This window comes from Chionomys nivalis, chromosome 3 (assembly GCF_950005125.1).
Source record: "Chionomys nivalis chromosome 3, mChiNiv1.1, whole genome shotgun sequence".
NCBI classification, from domain to species: Eukaryota; Metazoa; Chordata; class Mammalia; order Rodentia; family Cricetidae; genus Chionomys; species Chionomys nivalis.
The window spans coordinates 94,292,930-94,317,881 of record NC_080088.1 but is presented as its reverse complement, the minus strand read 5'-3'; the positions used below and the strand labels follow the sequence as shown (position 1 = coordinate 94,317,881).

Here is a 24,952-nt window from a genome sequence, read left to right as displayed (position 1 = left end):
ACCTAGCTGGGACATTCTGACAGACGTGCAACCACCACACCCTGCGGGAGTCAATACCACCAAACTGTCCTTGTAGATACGTTTCAAATGTAAACTCCTTGTGATTTATATTTTAATCACTGGAATGCCACTTTACGTGCCCAGCTTCAGTTCACCCCGTCCATGGTTTTGCACAGGCCCTAGGGATCCTACCCTCACCTTCACATCTCCTGCTGTCTCTGCCCTGACTGGACCCAGCCGATTTCCTGGGGGTGCGGAGATCACACTGTGCTCTCAACAGCCACCTTTCGGCAGCAGCTTGAGTCCCAGATAGCATTAGAGCTATGGATGAGCAGTGGCCAGCGCACGAGAGTCTCCTTGGCCAGACCCACTGGTCACTTCTGCACTGCACTAGATATGAGCCCAGCCCAGTCCTGCTTCCTGGTGGTCCAAGGCCCATACGGAGGGCAGCAGAGGGGCTGACAGGTTGTGAGGGCAGCCATGGGATGCAATGGTTCAAGGCTCCACAGATGGCTGGCTTATCCAGAGTGGCTGGTGCATCTGTTTGGGTTTCCCAGCAAAACATCTGTCCTCATAGGAATTGCTTCTGCACAGTGTTTAAGGCGCCTCCGTGGAGCCAGGAGTCTCAGCTGGGTAATCCCTGACCATGGAGGCCAGCAGATACATTCCACATGTATCTCACTGGGAACACGTGTGACTGGCAGGGCAAAGATGATGGGAAATTGGATTCCAGTGTCTGCAGGGGAAGCCTGGGATGTGGGGGCTGCTGGGTCTCTGGAGAAGCTGGAAGAATGAGAACAATATGCCTCTGATACTGGTTTGGGAAGGAATGTTCTACTTTTTTTTTTCTCCTCCTCCTTCTTCTTCTTCATTTAGACAAGGTCTCCTGTAGCCCAGGCTGGCCTCAAACTGGACACGTAGCCGAGAATGACCTTGAACTTTTAATCCTGCCGCCTGCACCTCCAAAGTGCTGGGATTACAGGCGTGTGTCCTCACACCCAGTTTATGTGGTGATAAGGACAGAACGCAGAGCTTTGTGTGTGTTAGGCAAGCACTTTACCACATGAGCACATTCCCAGCCCTCACGTTAGCTTTTCCTTTGAGACAGGGTCGCAGTCTTGGCGAGCAGCCTGCTGCAGAGGCTCAGAGGCTCATCGGAATTCTCTGGAACCAAACGATAGGGCGTGTGCGTCTGGAGGATCAGATTGTCCATGGTGAGCCAGTATGGCTTGGCCATTTCGGTCAGAGAGGAGGTTCCCCTGCTCCCTTCCCTGTGAACTGCAGCACCCAACATCCCAGCCACCAGAAAAATGGAGCTGTGATGGACCCAGGATGGCGCATGGCAAACAAGCCCTGGGAGGACTTTTTTCCCACATCGAGCAAAAGGGAACACGAAGCCCCGCTGACTCAAAGTGACCATGTTAACTTCCCATGAGAAAGACATGGATCAGCATCCCTGGTCCTCCTTAGTGGGCTATGTTCTCAGAAGCTTCCCTGGTCCACTGGGTGGGGTCTGAGCAGTGTGCATTCATGATTACCAAGTGGTCCAGGCATGGCAAAGCCAAACTTCCTGGGGAATCCTGACAGCTCATCCCAGTGGCTCCAGCCAACAAGTTGGAAACCACTGGTGAATGAGATCACCCAGTGCCAGACACACAGGGTAAGAGCAACGCCTCCACTCGAGAAAGCCCCCACACCTTGGAATTAACAGGCACAGGCAAGTTATGAGCCCTGTTTGGCTCTTGGGAGTTCCTTACAGTCCAGCCCAGAGGCAAATTCACAGTGTTGCCAACTGTGCCTCCCAAATCCCCATGACATAGCAGTTCTCCTGGGTTGGGGGTTGAGGAGATCCCACTCACATGGCCTTAAGGCAGAAGAACGGAGCTGCGTCTCCACTAAGGAAGGATGTTCCCCAAGCCCAGACCGGGTTAGGACAGGACAACTAGCTGACAGCCACACTCAGTGTGTCTTCCCAAGACAGGGGCAAATATAAGGCCTTTAGGTTTCAGATGGCTGGTTGGGAGGCCCCCTTCCCCAGGAGCTGTGACCGTGGCCTGGGATCCCAAGTCACTGGATGCCCCCTGTTGACTCGTGAAAAGAGTGTAGATCATCCAGGCAACATGCACTGTTGCCACATGCGGCATATAATGTGCATGGGACATGCACCCAACAATGCAGTCTTACAACAGACACTTCCAACTTTGTGTGCTTCCATGCCAGACGCGCCCAGCAATATGTACATCAAACACCAGAGCCAGCGACTGATCTTTGAGAGTCCTTGCCAAGGGCTCTCTGTGCAACCTCTCTACCATGTGGCCCAGTATCAGCAGATCCAGCACAACTGGTCCCTGGTCTTAGGCTTGCGCCATCTGTAAGACATCTTGCCTATCTCAAAAACTTCTACTTGAACTTCAGCGCCCCAATCCCCTGCCTGCCCTCCTCTTCCTCATCTTCTGATGGGTTTTTTCTCAGGACAATAGACTATCTGTTACCTGGAAACAACTTCTGGCCTTTCCCCCTGGCTTGCTTCTACCCTAATCCCTTGTTCAATTTATTCTACACAGGCAATCTCATGTGATTTCTTGGCAAGAATCACATATTCGAACGGCCACCTCAAACCCAGAATAAAACAACCTCAAAGGCCCTGGCTAGCAAGGATCCAAGAATTGCCCAAGTCCCAGAATCCTCTGCAGTCCTTCTGCCCAGCCAGTTCCACCCCAGACCACAGACCTAAGACCCTACTCCCCAAATCCAGTTACTGTCTATATCTCCGAGATTTCCTGAACTGAAGGAATACAGTGTCCTTTCCAAACATCCTTCCTGCGTGTCCTTCTATAGTGTCTGCCTCGCTTAAAACCCCTCACAAGGGTGGCCTGGTGCTTGCCTTGCCGACAGCCAAGGAAGTTGGCTTGAGAGAATATCTGAGGGAAGGCTCCGCACATCTCCTGCAGGCCCCAAACCTTCTCCAGGCACTACTCCCAAAGAGAGGAGTATAGGAACCAACAGAACGACATGAAAAACAGTTCAAGGAGCCGTGAGAACAGCAGAGACAATGAGTAAGGACAGTGAGTTTGAGGCATAAATACATCGCGTGGAGACACAGTGCCTGGTGTGTAGTAGGAGCCGGCACAGGTCCAGACACAATGACCCTGAGCAGAGCAAACATGTCCCTCAGGGGCGCCAGGGTACAGTGCGTGTCTGCCCTTCTTCTTGCAGGTCGGCCGCAACATGGAGGCAAGCACTCTGATGTCAGGGGCTGTGTTCCCTGGCCTGGGGGCAGTTGAGAGACGTGTTGTTTTATAGTTCCCTTCAACACTGTGGACATTCATAAAATTAATTTGCTAAGCAAGGAGATAAATCCAATCCAATGTTCCCATGGCAACGTCTCCCATGCTGCCCAATTTCAGTCTTGGGATTTTATGGGAAGCCATCCTTCCCAGTCCAGCTGCTTCCCTGGATGCTCAGGGCCCAGGAATGGGAGGTGGCAGCTTAAATTGAGGAATGCGAGTCTGGAATCTGAGCTGCTGGGAACTCACTTCTCCCACCCAGCTCCTGCCCGACTCCTCTCGGGTTTTCCTGGAGAGCTGTGGGAGACCTTGGATCCAGATGAGGTCATCCTTGCCTCCAGGTTCTGGCAGGTCTGGTCCAGGCCCACAGAGGCCAGTCCACAGAGGCAGACCCAGCAAAGGCTCTGTCCCATCTCAAGGGCTCCTGGCCCCAGGTACCCCACCCTAGGTTGCACACGGAGGAGCAAAGCAGGAGGGTGATACAACGGGGGAGGGGAGCTCAGAAAGCACTGGGGCCCTGCACCACTCGGCCGGTGCCTTCCACCTTTGTGTTCTAGGCGCCTGGCTCCCACCGGTGGGCGTACCTACGGGAGGCACGCCCAGCTTCTGCCCTGTCTGCTGAGTGTTTTCTAGAAGCTCTGAGGATCAGGTGTCTGAGAGACTGGCAAGCTTCCCTATCCAGCTCGGGGACAGCTGGTGTGAATATAGCAATGAGAAATAAGTTACATGACCTAAGAGGGCTCCACCCTGCAGAGACCCCCAGGGAGCACAAAAGCTGGCCATCCAACTTCCTAATCTGCCAAAGTGACATCCTGTAGCTCTCAGAGGTCTGAGACTTAGGGATAGGTAGAGACCAACCCCCTCCCCCAGCAAACTGGGGATGGAGGACAAGGCTATAGATAGAGATGTGGGCTTCGCATCCAGGTTTCCTAGGACTACAGTGTCCTCCTCGAGTTGACAAGGACACAATTTACAAAACAACTTCAGGAAATCCACACCAGGGAATGTGACTACAGAACGAGGCTGTGAGACAGAGGGGGCAGGGGCGGAGGCGGGGGCAGCCCAGGAGTGAGGGAAACAGGAGACTTCACGCCTCAAGGAGAGGAGCTCAGACATGGCAGCTGGGTGCGCCTGCCCACATCCCAGAAGGTTTGACCCTGGATGCACATCTGGCTTAGATGTGGCCGCAGCCGTCCCCAAGCCATGTGAATAAGCTGTACTGTCCCCTGCGGCACATTCTGGTTCTAAGCGTCTCTGATCCCTGTGGACCTGGGGTCTGTGGGTTGACTTGCCAGATTCAGCCGAGCACAGAAGAAGTGGGGGAAAAGCCACGTTGCCAAGGAGACCACTTCAAACACATTTTATAAGGTTGCGAAAACTATACCTTTCCCTGGGGTTGGGTTACATCTCGGAGGCCTAGACAATATGCTGTTCATGTGAACAAGGCCCAGCCTCTCTCCCTCGTCTCCACTCAATGAAGGGGGAAGCTGATTGATGTGAGGCCACCCTGGGAAGCAGTAGCCTTCTTGAAACCTTTTTGCATTGAGGACATTGGGGACTTACAGAGAAGCAGGTTTCAGCCCAGCCTCCTCCCCCGCCTGAGATTCCCACAAGGTAACTGGCAGCCTGCACACTGTCCTCAAACCGCAGAACCTCAGGGGCACCCTGAGGTCAAATCTCACACCTTCACTAGAGAGACATGAAGAGAGGGGAGGGACACACGAAATACAGAGAGCAGAGCGGGGTATGGGTAAACTGGTTTATAGAGTGAGACGTCATCTCAGAAAGCCAAAGAGAAGATGGGGGCGGGGGGAAACAGCTCAGTCAGCCAAGTGTTTACTGGACAAACATGAGGACCCAAGTTTGATGCCAGCATCACATAAAAAGTTGGGGGAAGTAGCATATCCTTGTAAGCCCAGAATTGGGGACATAGAGACAAGAGGGTCATCGGGACTGCCCGACTTCTCTCCTGCCACTGCTGTCCCTCACACACACTTTTTTTCCTCACTGAGACAAAGTCACTCCATGTGGCCCTGGTTGGCCTAGAACCCCCAATCCTCCTGCCTCAGTCTCCTGAGTAGTGGGACTACAGGTATGTGTGATTACAGCACACCACTTTGGGCTCCGACAGGCACTCAGAACAGCACCACACCAAGACCACAGTCATAGCCAAACACAGAAAGAGTCAGAACTGTGGGGAGGGGACAGGAAGCAATACTGGGGGCAAGGCTAGGGGCAGATGCCTTCATGCCAGGCATGCTGGGAGTTCTGCATCCACTGGGATATCAGCCGTCACTCTGGACCTTCGAGCCTGAACTGTGTTCTGCTGGATGATTGTCAGATAGATGTCTTTCTTCCGAAAATGGTCAGGGGTGGCCTCTTGGGCCTTGGGTCTGTGTGAAGCCAACTTTACCACCACCTCCACTACCACACACACAAAGAGGTAGTAGTGCAAAGGTTATGGCTTTGGCCTGTATATAGGCCTGAATCTTGGGGATTGAGATGTTGGGATGAAGAAAGTGGCCTCATTCTAGTCCTGACTAGAACAGTCTTCTGTTCTGCTCATGGCTCTAGTCATCACTTCTTTTTTTTTTTTTTTTTTTTTTTTTTTTTTTTTTTTTTTTTTGGTTTTTCGAGACAGGGTTTCTCTATGGCTTTGGAGCCTGTCCTGGAACTAGCTCTTGTAGACCAGGCTGGTCTCGAACTCACAGAGATCCACCTGCCTCTGCCTCCCAAGTGCTGGGATTAAAGGCATGCGCCACCACTGCCCGGCCATCACTTCTTTTTATATTACTTATTTACATTACTTATGTGTGTGTGAGTATGTGTGCATGTGTGTGTGTGCGAGTATGTTGCATGTGTATATGTGTATATATGTATGAAAGTATGTGTGCGTGTGCACATATGCACCCAAGTTTGTAGTGGATGTGCATGTGTGCACACATGTGTGTGCATGTGCTCACGCATGCATGTATATGTGTGTATGTATGTGGTGTGTTCTCCACCATGCAGGTCCCAGGGACTGAACTCAGGTCCTCAGGCTTGGCAGCAAGTGTCTACCTGCTGGGCCATCTCATTGGCCCTCTTTCTCTCTCCTCTCCTCTCCTCTCCTCTCCTCCTCCTCTCCTCGTCCTCTCCTCCTCCTCTCCTCCTCCTCTCCTCCTCTCCCCCTCCCCCTCCCCTCCCTCCTTCCCTCCCTCCCTCCCTCTCTCTCTCTCTTTTAAAGAAACATCTCAGAATGAGTATCCTTCGCTGAAGGCAAGGAGGGCATCAGGAACATTATTCTCAGCATGACATGGACCCCAGACCTTCTGACGTCTTTGGTGACTTGAGGTGGAGGCCACACCCACTCAAGCAGGACTGCATTTATTCAGCCAGTCAGGGAAGGGGCAAGTCCCCACCACGGCACCTGTGAGCTCCATGAGCAGTTCTGCCCCACCATGAACTCCTACCCCTGGTTCAGCCTTACCGGCCCAAACTCAACTGAGCCAAGGGACCAAAGATGGAAATCTCTGAGACAAGCCTTTTCTCTTCCTACGATGCTGTCTTAGGTACTGCAATGGAAGCTGACTACTGCACAGAGATCCAGTGTACATGAAGGATCGTTCCCACCATTGCACACATCGAAAACCAGGGCTCTGAGGTGGACTCCATCCACCCGTCTAATAATCTCTCCCCATTGCACAGGCATGTGTGTGTGTGTATTATGTAGTGCCATCACACCCGCCAACATTTTAGAGGAGATACTCCTTTTATCTCAACAGCAGACCATCCAGTGGCCAGGATGTGGACCATTGCCTAGCTCTCCCATGTGGAGAGTTGGGGAGGAACTGTGAGGGAGTGGTGCTAGGTGAGGGCATAGAGAGTACGCCAAAGCATCACAAGCTTCCACTCCGGCACCCCAGAGACGCTAGGCACCGACAGCCTGCACGGGACCCACCTCTGTGATGATGTAGAAGTCATCCCCGGGCTCCCCCTGAACAACAATTTTCTCTCCATCTTCAAACTGCACAGGCTCCAGGGCGTCAGCCACGGTCAAGCGTTCCCACTTCTCCAGGGACTCTGCAAGAAGACACAAGGGGTCACAGGTCACACCCCACTACCATGGGGTCCTTGGAGTAGCCTCAGAAAGCCCAAACCTCAGACTCCTGATGGCGATCTGAGATGATGCTCTTTAGAGGAGACAATGCTGCAGTAGAAACCACAGAACACTGAAAGGTCAGATCTAGCTCCTCAACACAGGGGCTGGCATCTCTTGCCATGAGGGTCCATCCGAGATGGACTCTGTAAGCTGGTGGTGGGAGCACAGGTCTGCATCCCAACTACTCAGGAGGCCGAGGCAGGAGTATTACATTCGAGGCACACCTAGGATAGTGAGTTAGTTCTAGTGCAATATGCACAACTTAGTGAGACTTTGTCTCAAAATAAAAAGTACAAAGAAGTCTGAAAATGGAACTCAGCAGTAGAATCCCTGCCTAGAACCCCCCAGTGAGGGGCTCAATGGTAGAGCACCTGCCTAGAATCCTCCAATGAGGGGTTGGGGTGTGGTTCAGTGGTAGAGCACCTGTCTAGAATCCTCCAATGAGGGGTTGGGGTGTGGCTCAGTGGTAGAGCACCTGCATAGCATGAGCCAGATCCTGAGTTGCATCCTCAATACAAAATAATAATAATAATAATAATAATAATAATGTAACATACATTTGACTCCTATTTAATTTTTTCATGGGAAATGCAGTTTGAAAATAGTCATCACTGGCTCCATAATATAAATAGCAGATACTGAAAATTGAGTCAATATTCACTTTAAGGAGAAATTACTTTCAAAAAAAGTAGGACTGAATTTTTTTATTTACTTATTTATTTATTTTTGCAAAGAATGGACTCACAGCCAGGTTCCACAATTACATGTACTTTAGACGACTCACTAACACAAGTAGGATGCCCCACTCAGCAGCATCACCCTCAAAGCAGGACAAAGACTGGGAGCTGAGTTGACGTAGCAATTGTTTTGTATGTCTTTTTATTCTTTCTCCTCTCTCTCTCTCTCTCTCTCTCTCTCTCTCTCTCTCTCTCTGTGTGTGTGTGTGTGTGTGTGTGTGTCTGTCTGTCTGTCTGTCTGTCTCTCTCTCTCTCTCTCTGTCTCTCTGTGTGTCTGTGTGTGTGTGATGCCTGTTCACAAAGTTGCACATGAATGTGGAGATGAACCAAGGTTGATGCCAGGAATCGTCCTGCATTGTTCTTTTACATTATTTATTGGGGCAGGGTCTCTTAATCAAATCCAGAGCTCACTGATATAATTAGTCTCTTGCTCGCCAACTTGCTCTGGGATCCCATCTCCGCCTCCAGAGACTTGAACTATAGGCAGGCTCCCACACTCAGCCAGCAGTGATGTGAGTGCTGGGTTCCAAACACGGGTCCTCATGCTTACACAGCAAGCATTTTAACTGCTGAGCGATCGCCCCAGATTCTTGATTGTTTCTGAGACAGGGTGTCACTCTGTATTCCAAGTTGAGCTTGAACTCATCGTGTGATGGTTAGTTTCAATTGTCAATTTAAATAATGAGAATACTCTCAGAAGAAAGTCTCTAGGAGGGATGGTCTAGATCAGGCTGGACCGTGTACATGTCTCTGGGGGATTGTCTTAATTCCTTAATGGATGTGGGAGGACCCAGCCTGAATGGGCGGCACCATCCCTAGTTTGGGATCTTCGACTCTGTAAAAGTAGAGGGGGCCAGCTGGACCCTAACCATGCAAGCATTCATTCTCTCTCCGCCTTTGCTGTGGATGTCATGTGACCAGCTGCCTCAAGTCCCTGCCACTGGGACTTCTCCGTGAGAAGCTCTACCCCAGAACCCGTTCTTCCCCAAGTTTTACCCCAAGTTGCCTCTTGTCAGGGTGTTTTCATCACAGCAACAGAAGAGAAACTAGGGCACCCTGTGTAGCCCCGGCTTGCCTCCCAGCAATCAATCCTCCTGCCTCAGTTCCCTGAATGGAAGGTTTACGAGCTTACGCCACCATGACCAGCACTGCTATTGTGACACTCAGAAAGAACACACCTACCACTACATTGGGCAAAAATACTTAACTCTGATGCTGAGTTTATCTTTAAAGGATTAGAGACTCAGCAGGCCGAAGCTGTCTTGCTCACACCTTCCATCCCTGAAACTGCCCATCCCCGGCCCCCAGACAGGAAGAAAGAAAAACCATAATAATATGGGAGTTTGCTGTGAGAAAACCATGGTCACCTTTTTGACTGTACCCCCCTCCCCGCCCCCTCGCAGTGAAAGAAACCTTTCTGGCCCACGCTTAGACACTACATATGTAGGCCAGCTGCTAAAAATAAAAATTGAAAAAGGCATTCATTTTAGATCTAGGTTAGCAGGGAAATATCTCTTCCCTAAATCCCCTGCTCGTGCCCCCACACTGCAAAAGAGCCACGTCTCGATGAACCCAGGCCACAGGGAACCCAGCTGTGCAGTGTAGGCAGGGAGTCTACTCCAGACACAGTAGTAGGTCTGCTTCTCTTTTTTCTTTTTTCTCTTTCTGTCCTTCTCACTTTCTCTCTTCCCCTCTCATTTATTGAGACACATCTCACAATGTAGCCTAGACTGACTTTAGAACTTTTATAATCCTCCTGCCTCAACTTTCTGAGTACTAGGCTCACAGACGTATATTGTCACAGGTGCCTTGCTGCGAGCTTTCTTTAAAAACTATCTGACCAGGCATATTAGCTCAGGCCTGTCATCTCAGCACTTGGGAAATAGAGGCACAGGATCAGAGAACTTCAGTACCAACCTTGACTATATAGTGAGTTTGAAGCCAGCTTGGGCTGTGTTGTGGTTTGAATTGGAATGGCTCCCATAGGCTCAAAGATTTGAATGCTGGTCATTAGGGAGTGGCACTACTTGAAAGGGATTGGAGGTGTGGCCCTGTTAGAGGAAGTGTGTCACTGGGGGTGGGCTTTAAGGTTTCAAAAGCCCTAGCCAGGCCCAGTGTCTCTCTCTTCCTACTCTCTTCAGATCCAGATGTTAAACTCTCTGCTACCATTTCCGCCAGCAGACTGCCATGCTACCTACTATGAGGACAATAGACTAAACCTCTGAAACTGTAAGCCAGCCCCAATTAAATGTTTTCTTTTATAAGAGTCATCATGGTCATGGTGTCTCTTCACAGTAATGTAGAAATGCATATTGTCCGTTGTGGAATAAGGTCACTTTGAGCAAAATTATAGAAACAGATGCAGAACGGGAATGTAGATGTGAAACACTGCAATAGAGGCTGTAGTTAGGATGCTACCTGTAGGTGAGCAGTGTGGCTTACCTACCTAGAATCCCCCAGTGAGGGGCTGGGGTGTGACTCAGTGGTAGAGCCCCTGCCTAGAATCCACCAGTGAGGGGCTGGGGTGTGGTTCAGTGGTAGAGCACCTACCTAGAATCCCCCAATGAGGAGCTGGGGTATGGCTCAGTGGTAGAGCACCTGCCTAAAATCCCCCAGTGAGGGGATTGGGTGTGGCTCAGTGGTAGAGCACCTGCCTACAATCCCCCAGTGAGGGGCTGGAGTGTGACTCAGTGGTAGAGCATCTGCCTAGAATCCCCCAGTGAGGGGCTGGGGTGTGACTCAATGGTAGAGCACCTGACTAGAATCCCCCAGTGAGGGACTACGGTTCAACAATAAAATGATTGCCTAATATGTCCAAGGCTTGGACTTCAGCAGCAGCAGCAGCACCTCCCTGCTCCCCATACATGTCTTTAATATGCTTTTCCCCCAGTAGCATTTAAAATGTGCAATATTCCAAGGTTGGGAAACAAGACTTGCCAATGCATTATCTCCAAACATCATATATCTTGGGTGAAAACTGAAATAGCTGTAAGGGAGACAGCCAGTATTTGGCCCCAGAATTTTAAATGAAACAACACATCTGAGAACAGTTAAACCGCACACATACAGGTAGAGGCAGAAGCAGGGAGGGACCTGCGGTGACCCGGCTGGCGGGGAGTGGGATGGGGGTGGTAAGCGACTGCCTGTGGGGATAAATCTCTGCTGAGGCAAAGAGCAGGTCCTAGGTCGTGGCCTGCACACCTTGCCGCTGGGCTTGGTTCCCTGAACCAGGCTGTTGCGAGTATCTCACGACAATGAATATATAAGGACTACAGCAATTCATCAAGGGCAGGAAGGGGAGGCGCCTTTGCGGCAGTAGGACAAAGTGTATGAAGAGCCTCTGTGTCCAAGAGGCACTGAGAGGGACAGGTGCCAAGCCAAGCACTCCCTTGTATTCAGAACCAGATTATCCCCACCTTCTCCTAAGGTCTCTGAGCGACTCAACTGTGCACATGAACCCAGGATGCAAGTACAACCCATAGCCATCCACAGGCCACAGGGATGGAACACAAAGGTGGCCTTGGAAGGGCAGTGATGTCACCGAGAAGCCATGCTCAAGGTGAGCCAAAAGGAGGGGGAAGACACTTAGCGCAAGGTTCCAGCTATGAGAACAAAGAGCTCACTTTCAGTTCAGAAAAATGGCGCTGGGATGATGGCACCAAATACAGCAAGAGAGATAAGCAGGCACAGTTTGGAAAAGACAGGGACACTGGCAGGATGACATTCATGCTCACAGGAAGCAGGGTATGTGCATGCACGTGTATAAAGGTGCACCGTGAATGTGCGCATATATGAACATGCAGTGTGTGTGTGCATATGCATGAATGTGTGTACTATGAACATGTACCACAAATGTGTATATACATATGAATGCATGCCATATTTATGTCTATGTGTGTACGTAGGCATGTGTGCAAGTGTATGAGTATAGGTGAATGTGTGGTATGTGTGTATGTGAGCATGTACTGCCACTCCTATGGGAGGCACGCACATGTGTCCGTGTTTGCATGTGAGTATGCATGTCCCAAACCTGCATAATGCCAAGCAGAGATGACCTATCAGCCATACAGGGAGAAGCTGCTGTGGGCTGTCTGAAGGCACTCACAGGAGGCTGCAGAGAGGCTATGAACAGCAGGACCACTGACCTAGGATGGAGACTTTGCTGAGGAATTCCTCGTACATCTTGCGTTTCCTCAGCGTGCTTCCCTGTGGAAGAAAAAGCAGAACACAAAAGATGGGTCTCCAATCTCAGTTGGCCTTTCGACACTTGCAGATTTCTCTCAGCGACTGATCTCTTCAGAGGAACCCCGTTGAGCACGTCAGTGTGAGCCTGTATCTCTTATTTCCAGCTCTTCGTCTCCTGTCTTCTGAAACCACTTCCAGCACCATCAGCAGAAACCCCAAGCGGCTCCAACTCTGTGCAAGGCACCCCAGTGAATGGACCCATGAGGTTTGAAGTTTCCAAAGGTGGACACAGCTGTGCCTGCTCTGCTCTTCCCAGGCTAGACTCTAACCTGTAATCTTCCTGCCTCTGCACCCTGACTTGAATCACAAGGATGCACCACTGAGATGCACCTTTACAAAGCCTTGGGGCTTCTGGACAGGTTGTCAGGACAGCCAGCCACCCAGTGGGCCTCCCAGCTCCCTCGGCCATCTATAGAGCAATGGTGAGGGAGGCTCACGCACCCTGCCTGGCCATTGACGAGCTGACACAGATGTCCTAGAGGAGCTCGCCCTGCTTCCCCATCGTAGCAGCTGGGGCTCTCTTATTCCTGTGGTCAATACCAGTCTCTGGTACTACAGCCCTCCCTCTGTCTTCTCACAAAGATGTACACCGAAAGATGGGATCTGACATGAGAGAGGACTGATGCATAGAGGTTTGCAAATGCCTGAGGCGCTCCCTAAAGCATGTCTTTAGAGGGGCATGGCCCAGCCTCTTCTAAGAGACTGGCAATCTCAGTCCTTACACGGGGTGATGTTGATAGTATAGATGCTCGTCATGGGGCCTGACGCTAAGCTCTAAGCACATCAGCACAATCTGCAGCAGCCCTAAGGAGGGCACGGAGTAGAAATGGAGAGACCAGCACATTGCATGCTCAGGGCGGAAGCTTCAGGAGTTAAGAAAAGTCAGAGATACAGATTTTGCCCTTCTCTGGGCTAACAGGGACAAAACCTGTTCTGTGGCTCTGCTCTCTGGCAGCAGGTTCAGTCCAGTGTAAAGGAGGTTTGTGTCTCTGTCAACTTGGGTCACTGTGGGTGGCTCCATCGCACAGGAAATAAGGGTTGCAGCAGGAAGCCCCTCCACACAGGGTATGGGGGCAGCCCATGGACCTGAACTCAAAGCCATGAGCCAAAGTTAGTCAGTGTAGCCCTGCTAAGGGGGCGGGGGAGAAGGACTCTCAGGAGAAGGACTGGACTGAAGGCCTGTGGCAATCAATGCTAGTCCCTGGAAAGCTATGACAAAAATATGAACAGCGATAAAGTGAGGAGGAAGGGCCCTCGAGGCTCCAGGGCAAACCACAGTTTCCACAGGGTCAGAGCATGGGGTTCTCCCTAGCTGTGGACAAGGTCAACCTTTGTTTGCCTCGAGATGCTCACCTCCTGAGATCTCAGCATCCAGAACACAGACTAGGGGCTGACATGGGCTTCCCGCTTTCAGAAAGAATATGAAGCCTACTGCAGGTACTACTTGAGGCCCACACAATAGTGGAGTTGAAGGTATAAGGGTATGGATGCCCTCCCATGTACTCCTATGGCCTCACATGGCTAGGCTGAGTTTCTGAGGGATGTACACTTCAGTGCAAAGGAACAGGGTAAACCTGGGTGTACTTTTCATGTTACTAGTCCTAGGGAAATGAGATGTTTCAATCCTTTGTTACGAGGACAGAAATTCAATATTTAAGTTGTTGTTCCTCATGGTAATGGTGGTGATAGTGTTGTTGGCAGTGATGATGATGGTGATGATGGTATTGATAATGTGATGATGGTTTTGATAATGATGATGATGCTGATGGTGGCAATGATGCTATTGACAGTCACAATGGTGGTGGTAATGGTGGTGATAGTGTTGTTGACAGTGATGGTGATGCTGATGATGGTATTGATAATAGTGATGATGGTTTTGATAATAATGATAATAATGGTGTTGGTGGTGATGGCAGTGATGATGATGTTGATGGTGGCAATGATGCTATTGATAGTCACAATGGTGATGGTGTAGGAGGTGATGGCAGGGATGATGATGCTGATGGTGGCAATGATGCTATTGATAGTCACAATGGTGGTGGTGATGGTGGTGATGCCAGTGATGAGGATGGTGCTAATGATGCTGGCAATGGCGCTGATCGATGGTAATAGTAAAGAGGGTGGTGTTAGTGACTGTGACCATGAAGATGATGGTGTGAACCTTCCTGAGTAACCTGGTGAAGGGCTCTTGGAGAGGGTCAGCACATTGTCTTTCCAGACAGAGCCAGCCCATCAGTGCCCATGTTCTTGGAATAATCATGTCCTCTGCAAGGTCTCAGGTTCTTCATCAGGTCCATGACCCGGCTGCTGTCTCTAACCTGGGCCCCCCTTCTCCCTCTGTGACATCAAACCACTGCTCAGACAAAGCTGTCAACACCTCAGCTCAGAAGCTGAGGCTTTATTTACTGTTCTGACACAGGAGGGCATCAGCTGGAGACAAGACCCTAATCATCAGAAATGGGATGAGTCATGCTGCAGATAGGTACCCAGGGGCACCAGCCCCCTGCAGCCCAGCCACTCAAGAGGCATAGTCAAGACCTTGCCCTGGCATAGCCGCTGATGGACCCCCACATCTCTGAGAGACAGCTGTTGTATCTCTACTGGATTGGAAGCAGAAGCCCAAAGAAGGTAACGGCTTGGCTCCTGTCCACTGAGTTGGGGGCTGAAACTGCTGTCCTGGAGCTCTCTAAGTAGATCAAGGTGGCTGCTAACACAGAGATCTGCGTGCCTCTGCTTCCTGGATGTTGGGATGAAAGCTGTGTGCCCCTACACCAAGGTTCTTTTCTTTGCTGAAGGATAGTTTCATTCTGTTGCCCACACTAGCCTGGAACTCACTGTGTCGTCCAGGCTGACATAGACCCTGTGATTCTTGTCTCCAGTCCCCTGACTACCCCCCCCCCGCCCACGCAAGTGCCAGGATTACAAACATGAGTTCCCACAGCCTGCCATACTGCAGCTGTGTCCATGAAGCCACTGCTATGTGCTCTACCATGTGATCAACCTCCATTCTCGCCCTGGACTGGGGGACTCACATACCCTGTGCCCAGGCGTGGGGCTGGCACAAAGCAGAACTAAGGTGGTCCAATCTGTCTGATGTCATAGCCGCGGTATCATCAGCCTCCCATGCTCTGGTGCAGGCTGAGTAGCCAGCAGCAGCTGTGTGCAACCACACAGGTAGCTTTCAGACAGGCTTCCGTGCAGGTGGAGAGGGCTCAATGCCATGTAGATAGACATGCACAGGGGTGGGGCTAGCTGCCACAGAGGAGTCCCTGGGTGCCTATCAGTCAGTGGCAGAGACAGCTCACTGCTCTCTCTCTGCAGCTCAGTGCCCTCTAGGACACTCAGAGTGTGATGTTCATGACGGGGTACCTCTTAAAGATACAAGTACCCACAGTCCAGTTAAAGCAGGATGAGCCAAGAGAGAAATCTATCCCTGAGTAATCATGTACCAACAGTGAAAGGGTGATGCCTATGGGGAAACACAGAGGCATTTGCAGTCACCAGAGCTCTTACCAGCCAGACCCTGCCACCCTGACTTGAGGACCCTAGAAGGTAGGGTGGACAGCCCAGGAAGTTCCTACTTAACGACCAATAGTCAGGTGTCAAGGGAGAAACCAGCCTTGTATAGCAGTTGGGGGTGGTGGAGGAGAGGAACACGGGGGACACAGAGAAGGGGTTGGGCAAAGCACAGGGCGAGGCGAGAACAGTGCTATGGGACTCTGGGGGACACACTGAGGTGGCGGGTGTCATGACCGAGATTCATATGCCGGCAGGAGCAGGGGGTGAGTGTAAGGTAGTGTAGGGATACCAACAGAGCTTGGAGGGGCAGCCCATGAGCATATCCAGCGAGGAGCCTAGGGGAGGTTGGAGGATGATGAGCTTGCTTGCACTCGCTGTCAGAAAGCCTGGGCCCAGGCCTCCATTCTCACTGACTGCTTGAATTCTGTTTCCTCATCTGCTCAATGGGAATATTAAAACCTGCCCCAAAGGGTCTCCATGGAGATTGGCATACAATACAGTGACAGGACCCCAGCTCTACCCCCAACCTTGAGCCTCAACTTCCCCCTCAAATCTGGTTCAAACCAGCACTGATAAGCCGGCTAAGTTTCAATCCTAGAAACCCAGAGTCACATATTGATGTGGGATTCCCCTCTGTATGCTGTGAATATGTTTTATTGCCATTGGTTAATAAAGAATCTGCTTTGGACCTATGGCAGGGCAGAATAAAGCCAGGCAGGAAATCTGAACAGAGATACAGAGAGAAAGTAGGTGGAGTCAGAGAGAAGCCATGTAGCTGCCAAAGGAGACAGAACTTTACCTGGAAAGCCACAACCTTGTGGCAATACACAGAATAATAGAAATGGGTTCATTTAAGCTTTAAGAGTTAGTTAATAAGAATCCTAAGCTAATAGGCCAAGCAGTCTCCGCCCACAGCATGTATGTCCCTAAGATGTCGACTTCCTAGGGAAAGACCCATGATGGTTAATCCTGATGCTCAGTTTGACAAGATCTAGACTCTCCTAATAGACAAACCTCTGGGCATGTCTGTGAGGGAACTTCTGGTTGGGTTGTTCATAGGAGGATCCATCCTAAACATGGGAGAAACCACCACTATTCTATGAGCTGGGGTCCTGGATTGAGTACAAAAGAAAAAGGACTCTCTCTCTCTCTCTTTCTCTCTCTTTCTCCTTCCTGACTGTGGCCCATGAAGGACCGTACTTAAAGCCATGAGCCACAATAAACCTCTCCTCCCTTACGTTGCTTTGGTTAAGTATTTTGTCAGAGTAATGAGAAAAATAACTCAGTTCCCAAAAGGGCTAGGGACTCAATGTCCCGCAGCGCTGACAGAACATCATTAAGTTGTCCTCAGCTGTCCAGACCTCGATGGTTAGACGATGGTTCTGCCAACGGAGGCTGGAACAAGTCTGTTCCCATGACAACAAGATGGCACAATTGGAAAGCCAGTGTCCAGGCTTTGGTGACGCAGAACTATTGTGTCTGCTGATGGGTGCGAGTCGGGATGGCTGCGGTGGCAACAGCCTGCTCAACGACCTGGCCCAAGACATTTTAATGCTATCCAGTCCTTAAAAAAGGCGTCTCTTTTGAAACCATGTAGTCCCCACTGACCACCTAGCAATTAAGCTCTCCCAGTGGAATGCAGGCAGGTCGTGACCCAGGAACCTCAGATGCTAATGTTGGTTCAGTGGGCAGGATAATGCTGAAAATGTCCTGGGGCCTAGGGAAGTGGTCAGCCAGCAGGTGAAGCCAGACTGCTTTGTTCCTACGCTGAGCCGTCACCTGCTAAGCCTCTTGGTGACACCGGGGATTCCCAGTTTAGCAGGATTACAGCTTGCAAGACAGCAAACCCAAGATGGCTCCAATGGGGCTCAGCCTAGGAACCTGGCTACAGAGGCTAGCTCAGCTTTCTCCCCAAGTAGGCAGTTTGGTACAGGGCCTCCATCTGCCTGTCCCCCTGGCACCTGCAGGGTGGATGGTCAACGTGACAGAATCTAGAATCACCAGGGAGTCTCAGTGAGGGATGATGTTAGTGTGGGTTAACCTATGAGCACATCTGGGAGGGATTATCTTGATTGTGTTAACGGAGCTGGGAACGCCCACCTGGAATGTGGGTGCACCACTTGATTAGTCCTGAACTAAAGGCAAAGGAGAGCCAACTTGTACTGGGTTCCCGTTCTTAGAGAGCACTTCTTGGCGGTGGTGGGGAGGTGACCAGCTGCCTCTGGCTCCTGCTGCTGTGACCTCCCTGCCGTGATGGGGTTCTCACTCTGGGCAAGGGTGGAGGGGTCACCTGTGAGTTACTGGGTGACTCTAAGCTCATCTCAAAAACTCAAAAAAAAAAAAAGTGGTGCATTGAGATTGCAGGGGTCACACCACCTACGCTATGAAGTGGAGGAAGCCTGGTTCTTGGCTTAGAGAGTCAGTAAAGATGTGGGTCCTTCAGAGTCAGTGGCATTAGGAATGGGAACCCATACCTGCTTAGGACACAAGTTCCCACAGACTCAGAACAAATCATAACGAGGCCTTGGAAGACCCCAGTATGACTTCTCCTGCACAATCCAATTTTGTATATGAGACCCTCACCCCCGCCTTTGGAGACAGGGTGTCATGTAATCCAGGTTGGCCCCAAAGTTGCTGTGTAACTGAGGATGACATTGGACTTAGGAGTTCACCTCCTAAGTACTAGAATTATAGGTATGGACCACTGTGCCTGGTTTAGGCAGTGCTGGGTATGGACCCCAGGGCTTTGTACCAATTGAATCATATCCAGTCCCTCTACTGGGAATTCCTAACTCACTAGCTGCAGACACAAGGTCCCCCAAAAGGGGCAGACGAACAGAGGGCCCAAGGCTTAAATAAAAGGAAAGAAACTCGTGGACTGTTGGTCTCTGCTGAGCCCTCACCTGAGTGCCTACAGGTGATAATGCTCCCAACTCTGCCCAGCACTGGGCCCTGTGTGTCCCTTAGACAAAGCAGCAAGGAAAGACACTTAGGAAACTTCCAAATTAGAAGTCACCGACTTCCAACTTGAATATGGAGTCTGAGCTGACCTTGTGGGCTACAGCTAACTCCCTTGGGACACTGGTGACTCTTCATTTTCTGCATCTCCCACTGTGAGACCAAGCTAAAGCGGGAGCCCTCGGTGGGGATGATTTGGACGTATCCAAATCTGCCTAGACGGGGATGGGTGCGGACAGGATTCAAATTCTCCACAAGAGCTCTGCCGATTCTGGAGCCCAAATGGCTATTCTTAGTGTCCGGGGATCCGAAATTAACCCAAAGAAAATGCCAGTTCCTTCTGCGATTTGAGAGCATTCCTGAATATAAAGTTCTGACCACAACAGTCCCACAGCCAGCAATGACACAGCGTAGAGGAGATGGTAGGGAAACAATGTCTGTGCAACTCCAAGCCAGGTGTGCTCAGAGGGGACCGGGACTGTGTCCTTTGGCAGGGTGGGAGGATCCCCCATCACACCCTTCCACCCCTGCAGATCGGGAGCATGTTGGAGACAAAGGACGATGGTGCTGTACAGTCTGTTCTGTGTCGTTGTGCCCACAGCAGCACAGGAGCCCTGACGTGCCAAGCATGCTGACCCTGGGGACAGCTGCCTTCCAAGACTGTGTTGGTCCACGAGTGTGTCCTACAGAAGAGCTGGCATCACCTCAAGACAGCAGGATGTGTCCTCTGTATCTCAGTGACCGGGCACATGGGCTCCATCCTGAGCTATTCTGGGGAACACTCTGGAACGTCTCAGCCTACGGCCACTCTCAGTTCTCACTGGGATGCCCAATCTCGAGTCCCACTCTGACCAAGGTCCCTCTGTGACCCTAGCAGCTCCGTGTCAGAGGTCAGGAGGGTAGGCTGCAGAGGGGGCTGTGGGGGCCTCAGGATGGAGCACTCCTGACTACTTAGGATGAAACTTACATTCTCTTCTCATGGTGTTCCCCATACAGGCCCCTGTGCTCCAAGCAGCAGCCACCCCCAAGACCTGTGTACACTGTGTCCCCACGGTGCCTTTTAACCTTCACCCTAATGTCACCTTGGAGGGACTCTGAGTTTTATTCTCCATGTGACCTCATGGTCCTAGATGGTAGGACTAGAGATCCAGCCACTACAACCACATTCTTAAGTCTCTGGAAAGAGAGCACGGGGGATTGCAATAGAGACATTCCCAGCTGTTTTTAAAAAGCTCCCCAAACCTTTTCTGATACTTTGCACTCATGGCAAGGGCTGTATCTACCAGGCAGACACATCTTGACCTGAGACCTGGTTTTCTGGTGGTGTAGACTCTACTGTCGTGCCTCCTCCCCTCGAGCCCCTGGCCAGGGTTCCACTCACCATGAGGATGCGCCTGTAGCTGTCACGATCGATGCCCCAGAGCTTGAGGTCCGTTTTGGCCTTCACGGTGGCTGCTCTGGGGGTGCCATAGATGAGAGCCAGCTCTCCAAAGCTTCCCCCCTCACTGATGTTGGTAACCCATTCCCCGTTCACATACACCTTCAGAGAAAAGAAGAGAAAGGCCGTGAGACATGTGTGTCACAATGACTGCTTCCTCTACAGGGAATCCACAGTCCGTCCTAGTGAGAATTGATCGGAGCCTTGCAAAGCTCTTGGACCACTTCTTGCACAGTCCTGCTCTGGACATAACCACGGGCTAACCACACCCCAAGGAGCTCTCCTCCCACCTCACCCCATCCTATGCAGAGCCACACCTGGGCAGCACACAACATCAAAGAGCAGGTCAGGTCCAGAGGGCAGAACACAATGTGTGCCAGCTACCTCCTGGGCAGCTTGCCCATCCAGGGATCACCTCTCAGTCCCTCTGAACCCCAGTTTTCCCAACTGAACCCCAATGAGTTGTTCTACCATTATACATAGACCCAGACAAACATCCTGCCTCCTGTCTTTCCCGTTTACAAACTGCCTGTCCTCTCTGGCAACTCAGGGGTCCCTCTGCTTGAGTATCCCTCTGACCCCCTTGTCCCACCCCTGTGGGCACAAACTGACTGTCCCCTTCTCCTCTGGAACTTTGTCACCAAGGCAAGTACCCAAGTCTTTTGGCAAGTGGCCTAGCTGAGCCCCCTAGCCAGGCACCACTACCAAGCTGCACCGAGAAGAAGCCGGGACAAGATTCCCTTTCAGACCGCGCGGGCGACGCACCCTGCACAGAGTGTGCACTATGCACGGACCTTGGGGGGCCCACACCCAACCAGGACACAGAATGGGCAGATTGTTCATTGCTGGGGCGATTATGCAGCTCGGTTACTATAAATTAACACAATGCACGCTTTCTCCCTCAGCGTCTCAATGAGCATACAGAACCGTTCCCACTGCTAAAACGGGTGTGTACCCGAAGAATGGATTGTGATGAATCATGGAAGCGATTCTTATTGAAATCAATGTCTCATTATCCGGTAATAACTGAGGCACAGAGATTTCTATCTGAAAGAGAACGTCTCGCAGGTGATGGTTGTAACGCCATGATGAAGTGAGCAAGGCGTGGAGAGGGATTGGCTAGCCACAAAGACGGGGGGTTGGGGAAGTCAGGGCTTCCCAAAGACAGGACTCTACCAGATGGGATATATGCTCCTCCCACCTAGCCTGGTGGGTTCCCCAAACCCCAAAGGGAGCTAGGGTGCTTGGAGAGGAAGAGGCAGGTACATCTTGTCCTTAAAAACCCTCAAAGAGGGTGTCATACACCTGTCACCCCAGGCTGAGGTAGGTGGATGACGGGCTCCAGACCAGTTTCAGTTATAGAGGGAGGTCTTATGTCAAAAAAAAAAAAAAAAGCCAAACAAACAAACAAAATCAAAACAAACAAAAAAGCAAAAAGTAACAAAAACAACAACAAACCTAGAGCCAAAAAGATCCACAAAGAATCTGGAAACAATGCCACCAAATGCTATAGGGAATGAGGAAGGGAAAAGAGGGGGAGGGGAGTGATCTGGGAATTCAGACAAGAGTTTACAGATGGCAGAGGATACCCTCAGGGCCTTACTTCATTTCCACAGCCCAGGAAAGGTAGGGCACAGCCTCCCCTCTGGTCTCAGAGCTGGCATTGCCACCTTGCCTAGGCTTCTGCAGGACCCGATGCATGGAGAGTTAACTTGCAGGTGGCAACACCCCTCCCCCCACCGAATCCGAGCATGCAGCTCAGTGAAGATGCACATCCCTCCCAGGACCTGCTCAGTGCCACCCTCAGTCTGGCACGTGGTTCCTTGAGTCTTAGAGCCTAGATGGACTTGGGCTGTCATAACCACACGAATGCTGCCAGGGTCGTTGTTTTTGTGGGTTTTTGTGGTACCAGGGGTTGAACACAAGGCCTTGCACCCCAGCCCCCTCACTGGGGGATTCTAGACAGGTGCTCTACCACTGAGCCGTGTATTCAGCTTCTCTCTGAAGTATTCTAGACACACACCTACTACTGAGCCATATTCCAAACCTCTCCCCTTTTTGAGACAGACTTTCCCTCTGTAGTCCATGCTGTCCCGTAACTTGGCAAAAATCTCCCGTTGCAGCCTCCAGAGACCTGGGCTTATAGGCATGCACTACCACCCGGGTAATCAGAAACATTCTTCCGGTGAATGTCCTTGTTTTGCTCTGACGAGGATCGAGGCATCATCCGTTGTGTCAGGCACACTGTTGGCTCAGTAGTAGCACGTGCTACTGAAAGCGTTTCCTAGAGGCTGCTCTGACCCCACCACACTTCTGTCCCCATGTGTCATCTTGAGCTGAGTCGTAAGTACAGATGCTCTTGGGGTTGGGAGAGGTGTAGGACACACAAGTCCCCCCTGGTGAGTTGCCAGTGGGCTAGTCTCTCTCTTTATAGCATGGGGATGGAGGAAGCCCCCCCAGTGACTACCCCAAGTGGGAGAAGGGACATAAAGCCACCTTCCCCAGATTACTGAGCCTCTGGGAACACAACATCCCAGCTGATCAACTCCCCAAAGGAAGAGTAAGTGTGGCTGCCCTGGGACATGACCAAGGGAGCAGGGACCCTCTACAGTGACTACCCTCCCTCACTCCAGAGCCTCAAGCCTAGGGGATCCCTCACAGTGTCAGAGGAAACCATTGTGTCCTCCAGGGCCTCCCGGAGGACAAAGGGCCATCCTTCTGTGCACACTGGCCTCTGTCACAGCCCCTCCACCCAGCTGGTACGCAAAGGGGCTACTCTTGTTTGGTTCCAGTTTTTGTTTTTTCTTCCTTTAAGAGAAAAATGGTGGGAGGCCCCACTGGGCTACATTATGCCACACTAGGAGCCAACGGTCCTCCAGCTGAGCTGGCCTCTGCCGTTCTGCCCTGCTTGCCTTCCTCCTTCCTGCCTGCCCCTGTCCAGCCTCTGCTCAGTGAGTGGCGCTCTGACCCAGGTGCCTTCTCACCTCTAAGGAATCTGCAATAGATTACAGATTCCCATCTGCAGGGCAGCATCCGAATAGCAGAGACATGGGCCACAGGCAAATGCCATAGACATAGAAAGCTGGTGTGGGGGCCCATGCGTGCTTGAGAAAATGAGTCTGGGGGATACGGAACATAAGGCTAGCCTAGGCTACAGAGGCTCTGTCTAAAAAAATGAAAAAAGCAAGGCTGAGGAAATGGTTCAGCTGATAAAGTGTTTGCCTTGCAAACCCCAGAACCCATGCCTCTGGGCACGATGGCCTGGGGAGAGGGCATCTGGGGAGAGAGCGTTGGGGGAGAGGGTGATCTCTGGGGCATATTAGTCCGCGCTCCTACAGAAATCATTGAGTTCCTGGCTAGTGAGAGACTCTGTGTTAATCAAACAACAAGGAGGACTGACAGGATGCCTCCACACAAGCCTGACAACCCGAGTTTGATCCTTGGGACCCATGTAAAGGTGAAAAGAGAGGACTGATTCCACATTGGCCTCCAGATATGTGTGGTGTCAAAAGCACCACTCCCACCTATCTCTCTCTCTCTCTCTCTCTCTCTCTCTCTCTCTCTCTCTCACACACACACACACACACACACAATACAATAAGTTAAATTAAATTTACAAAACGAAATGGATGGTACATGAGGAAAGACAGGTTGACTCCTAGCTTCCATATGCATGCACACACACACACATGGACACATGCACATGGACACATGCACATGGACACACGCACATTGCACACATATGTGTGGACATACACACTAGAAAAAAAGGGAAGCCATAAAAGGCTCTGAGTTCAGACCCCTGGGGTGGCCTAGACTCTGCATGCTTTTAGGGGACTCATGCCAATGCCTGTTCAGACTATAGTGTGCCCAAAGGTAGCCAGAGGCGACTGGATGGCAGAAGGTCACCTGTGACATAAAGTCTTGACAGGGTGCCCAAAGATCATTGGATTTTTGGAGCACCGGGACTCCAGGACCAGTAAACATCACCCTCCTGGCACAGATGGACCAAGATTGCCAGGGGCCCAGGGGTGCCCAGACTGGGCCAGGACCAGCTCTGCCTCCCTTCCCAAGCACTTCAGATCACGTGTGCAAGGTAGCAGTGGGGAAGTGAGGACGAGGACGATCGCAAGAGCTGGGGCACAGGATTGTCATTCCTGTCCTATGTCACCAGACCACTCCTGGGTAGTCATCGGGTCAGTGAGGGTTCCGCTCCCCCTTGAAGTCAATCCATCCTGGGTGTGACCCTCTCTTGTTCTTCCTCAAGTCCTCATGCAGTTCCTGGGAACCCTAAGATAGGCCAGGTCAAGACCCCAAGTCTGGAGTGAGCTGCTGATTTCCACACCCCAACGTGAACCCCAAAGTGGAGTCACATGAGATCTGCATGAGCCTAAGAGTCCAGGGGACTGTTAGCACCATGCAGCCTGGGCCACACATCCCCACTAGAACAGCACAGCATTTGGGGTGCCTCAGACTCTAACACCCTCAACTCTCCAGGCACACTGACTGTCAGGCAACATTCAACACCCTGTGACCTCAAGAGGCTACCATGGACCTCAGGATGATGTGCTGTGTGGGTAAAATAAGCTTGGGAGGTTCCAAGCCCTGCAGGAAAATGGCACAGCCA

The 24,952-nt window shown here is 51.3% G+C and overlaps 1 protein-coding gene across 3 annotated transcripts in view; it reads right to left on the bottom strand.

Moving 5' to 3' along the window:
* Prkar1b (protein kinase cAMP-dependent type I regulatory subunit beta) overlaps positions 1–24,952 on the bottom strand; it is a 121,284-nt gene that overhangs the window by 12,313 nt on the left and 84,019 nt on the right. For all 3 annotated transcript variants that reach the window (XM_057765767.1, XM_057765766.1, XM_057765765.1), the window contains exons 7-9: positions 20,269–20,427; positions 12,311–12,371; positions 7,228–7,349 (exon numbers count right to left, since the gene is read on the bottom strand). In XM_057765767.1, the coding sequence (XP_057621750.1) occupies positions 7,228–7,349; positions 12,311–12,371; positions 20,269–20,427 (342 nt within the window). The remainder of the gene's footprint in view (positions 1–7,227; positions 7,350–12,310; positions 12,372–20,268; positions 20,428–24,952) is intronic.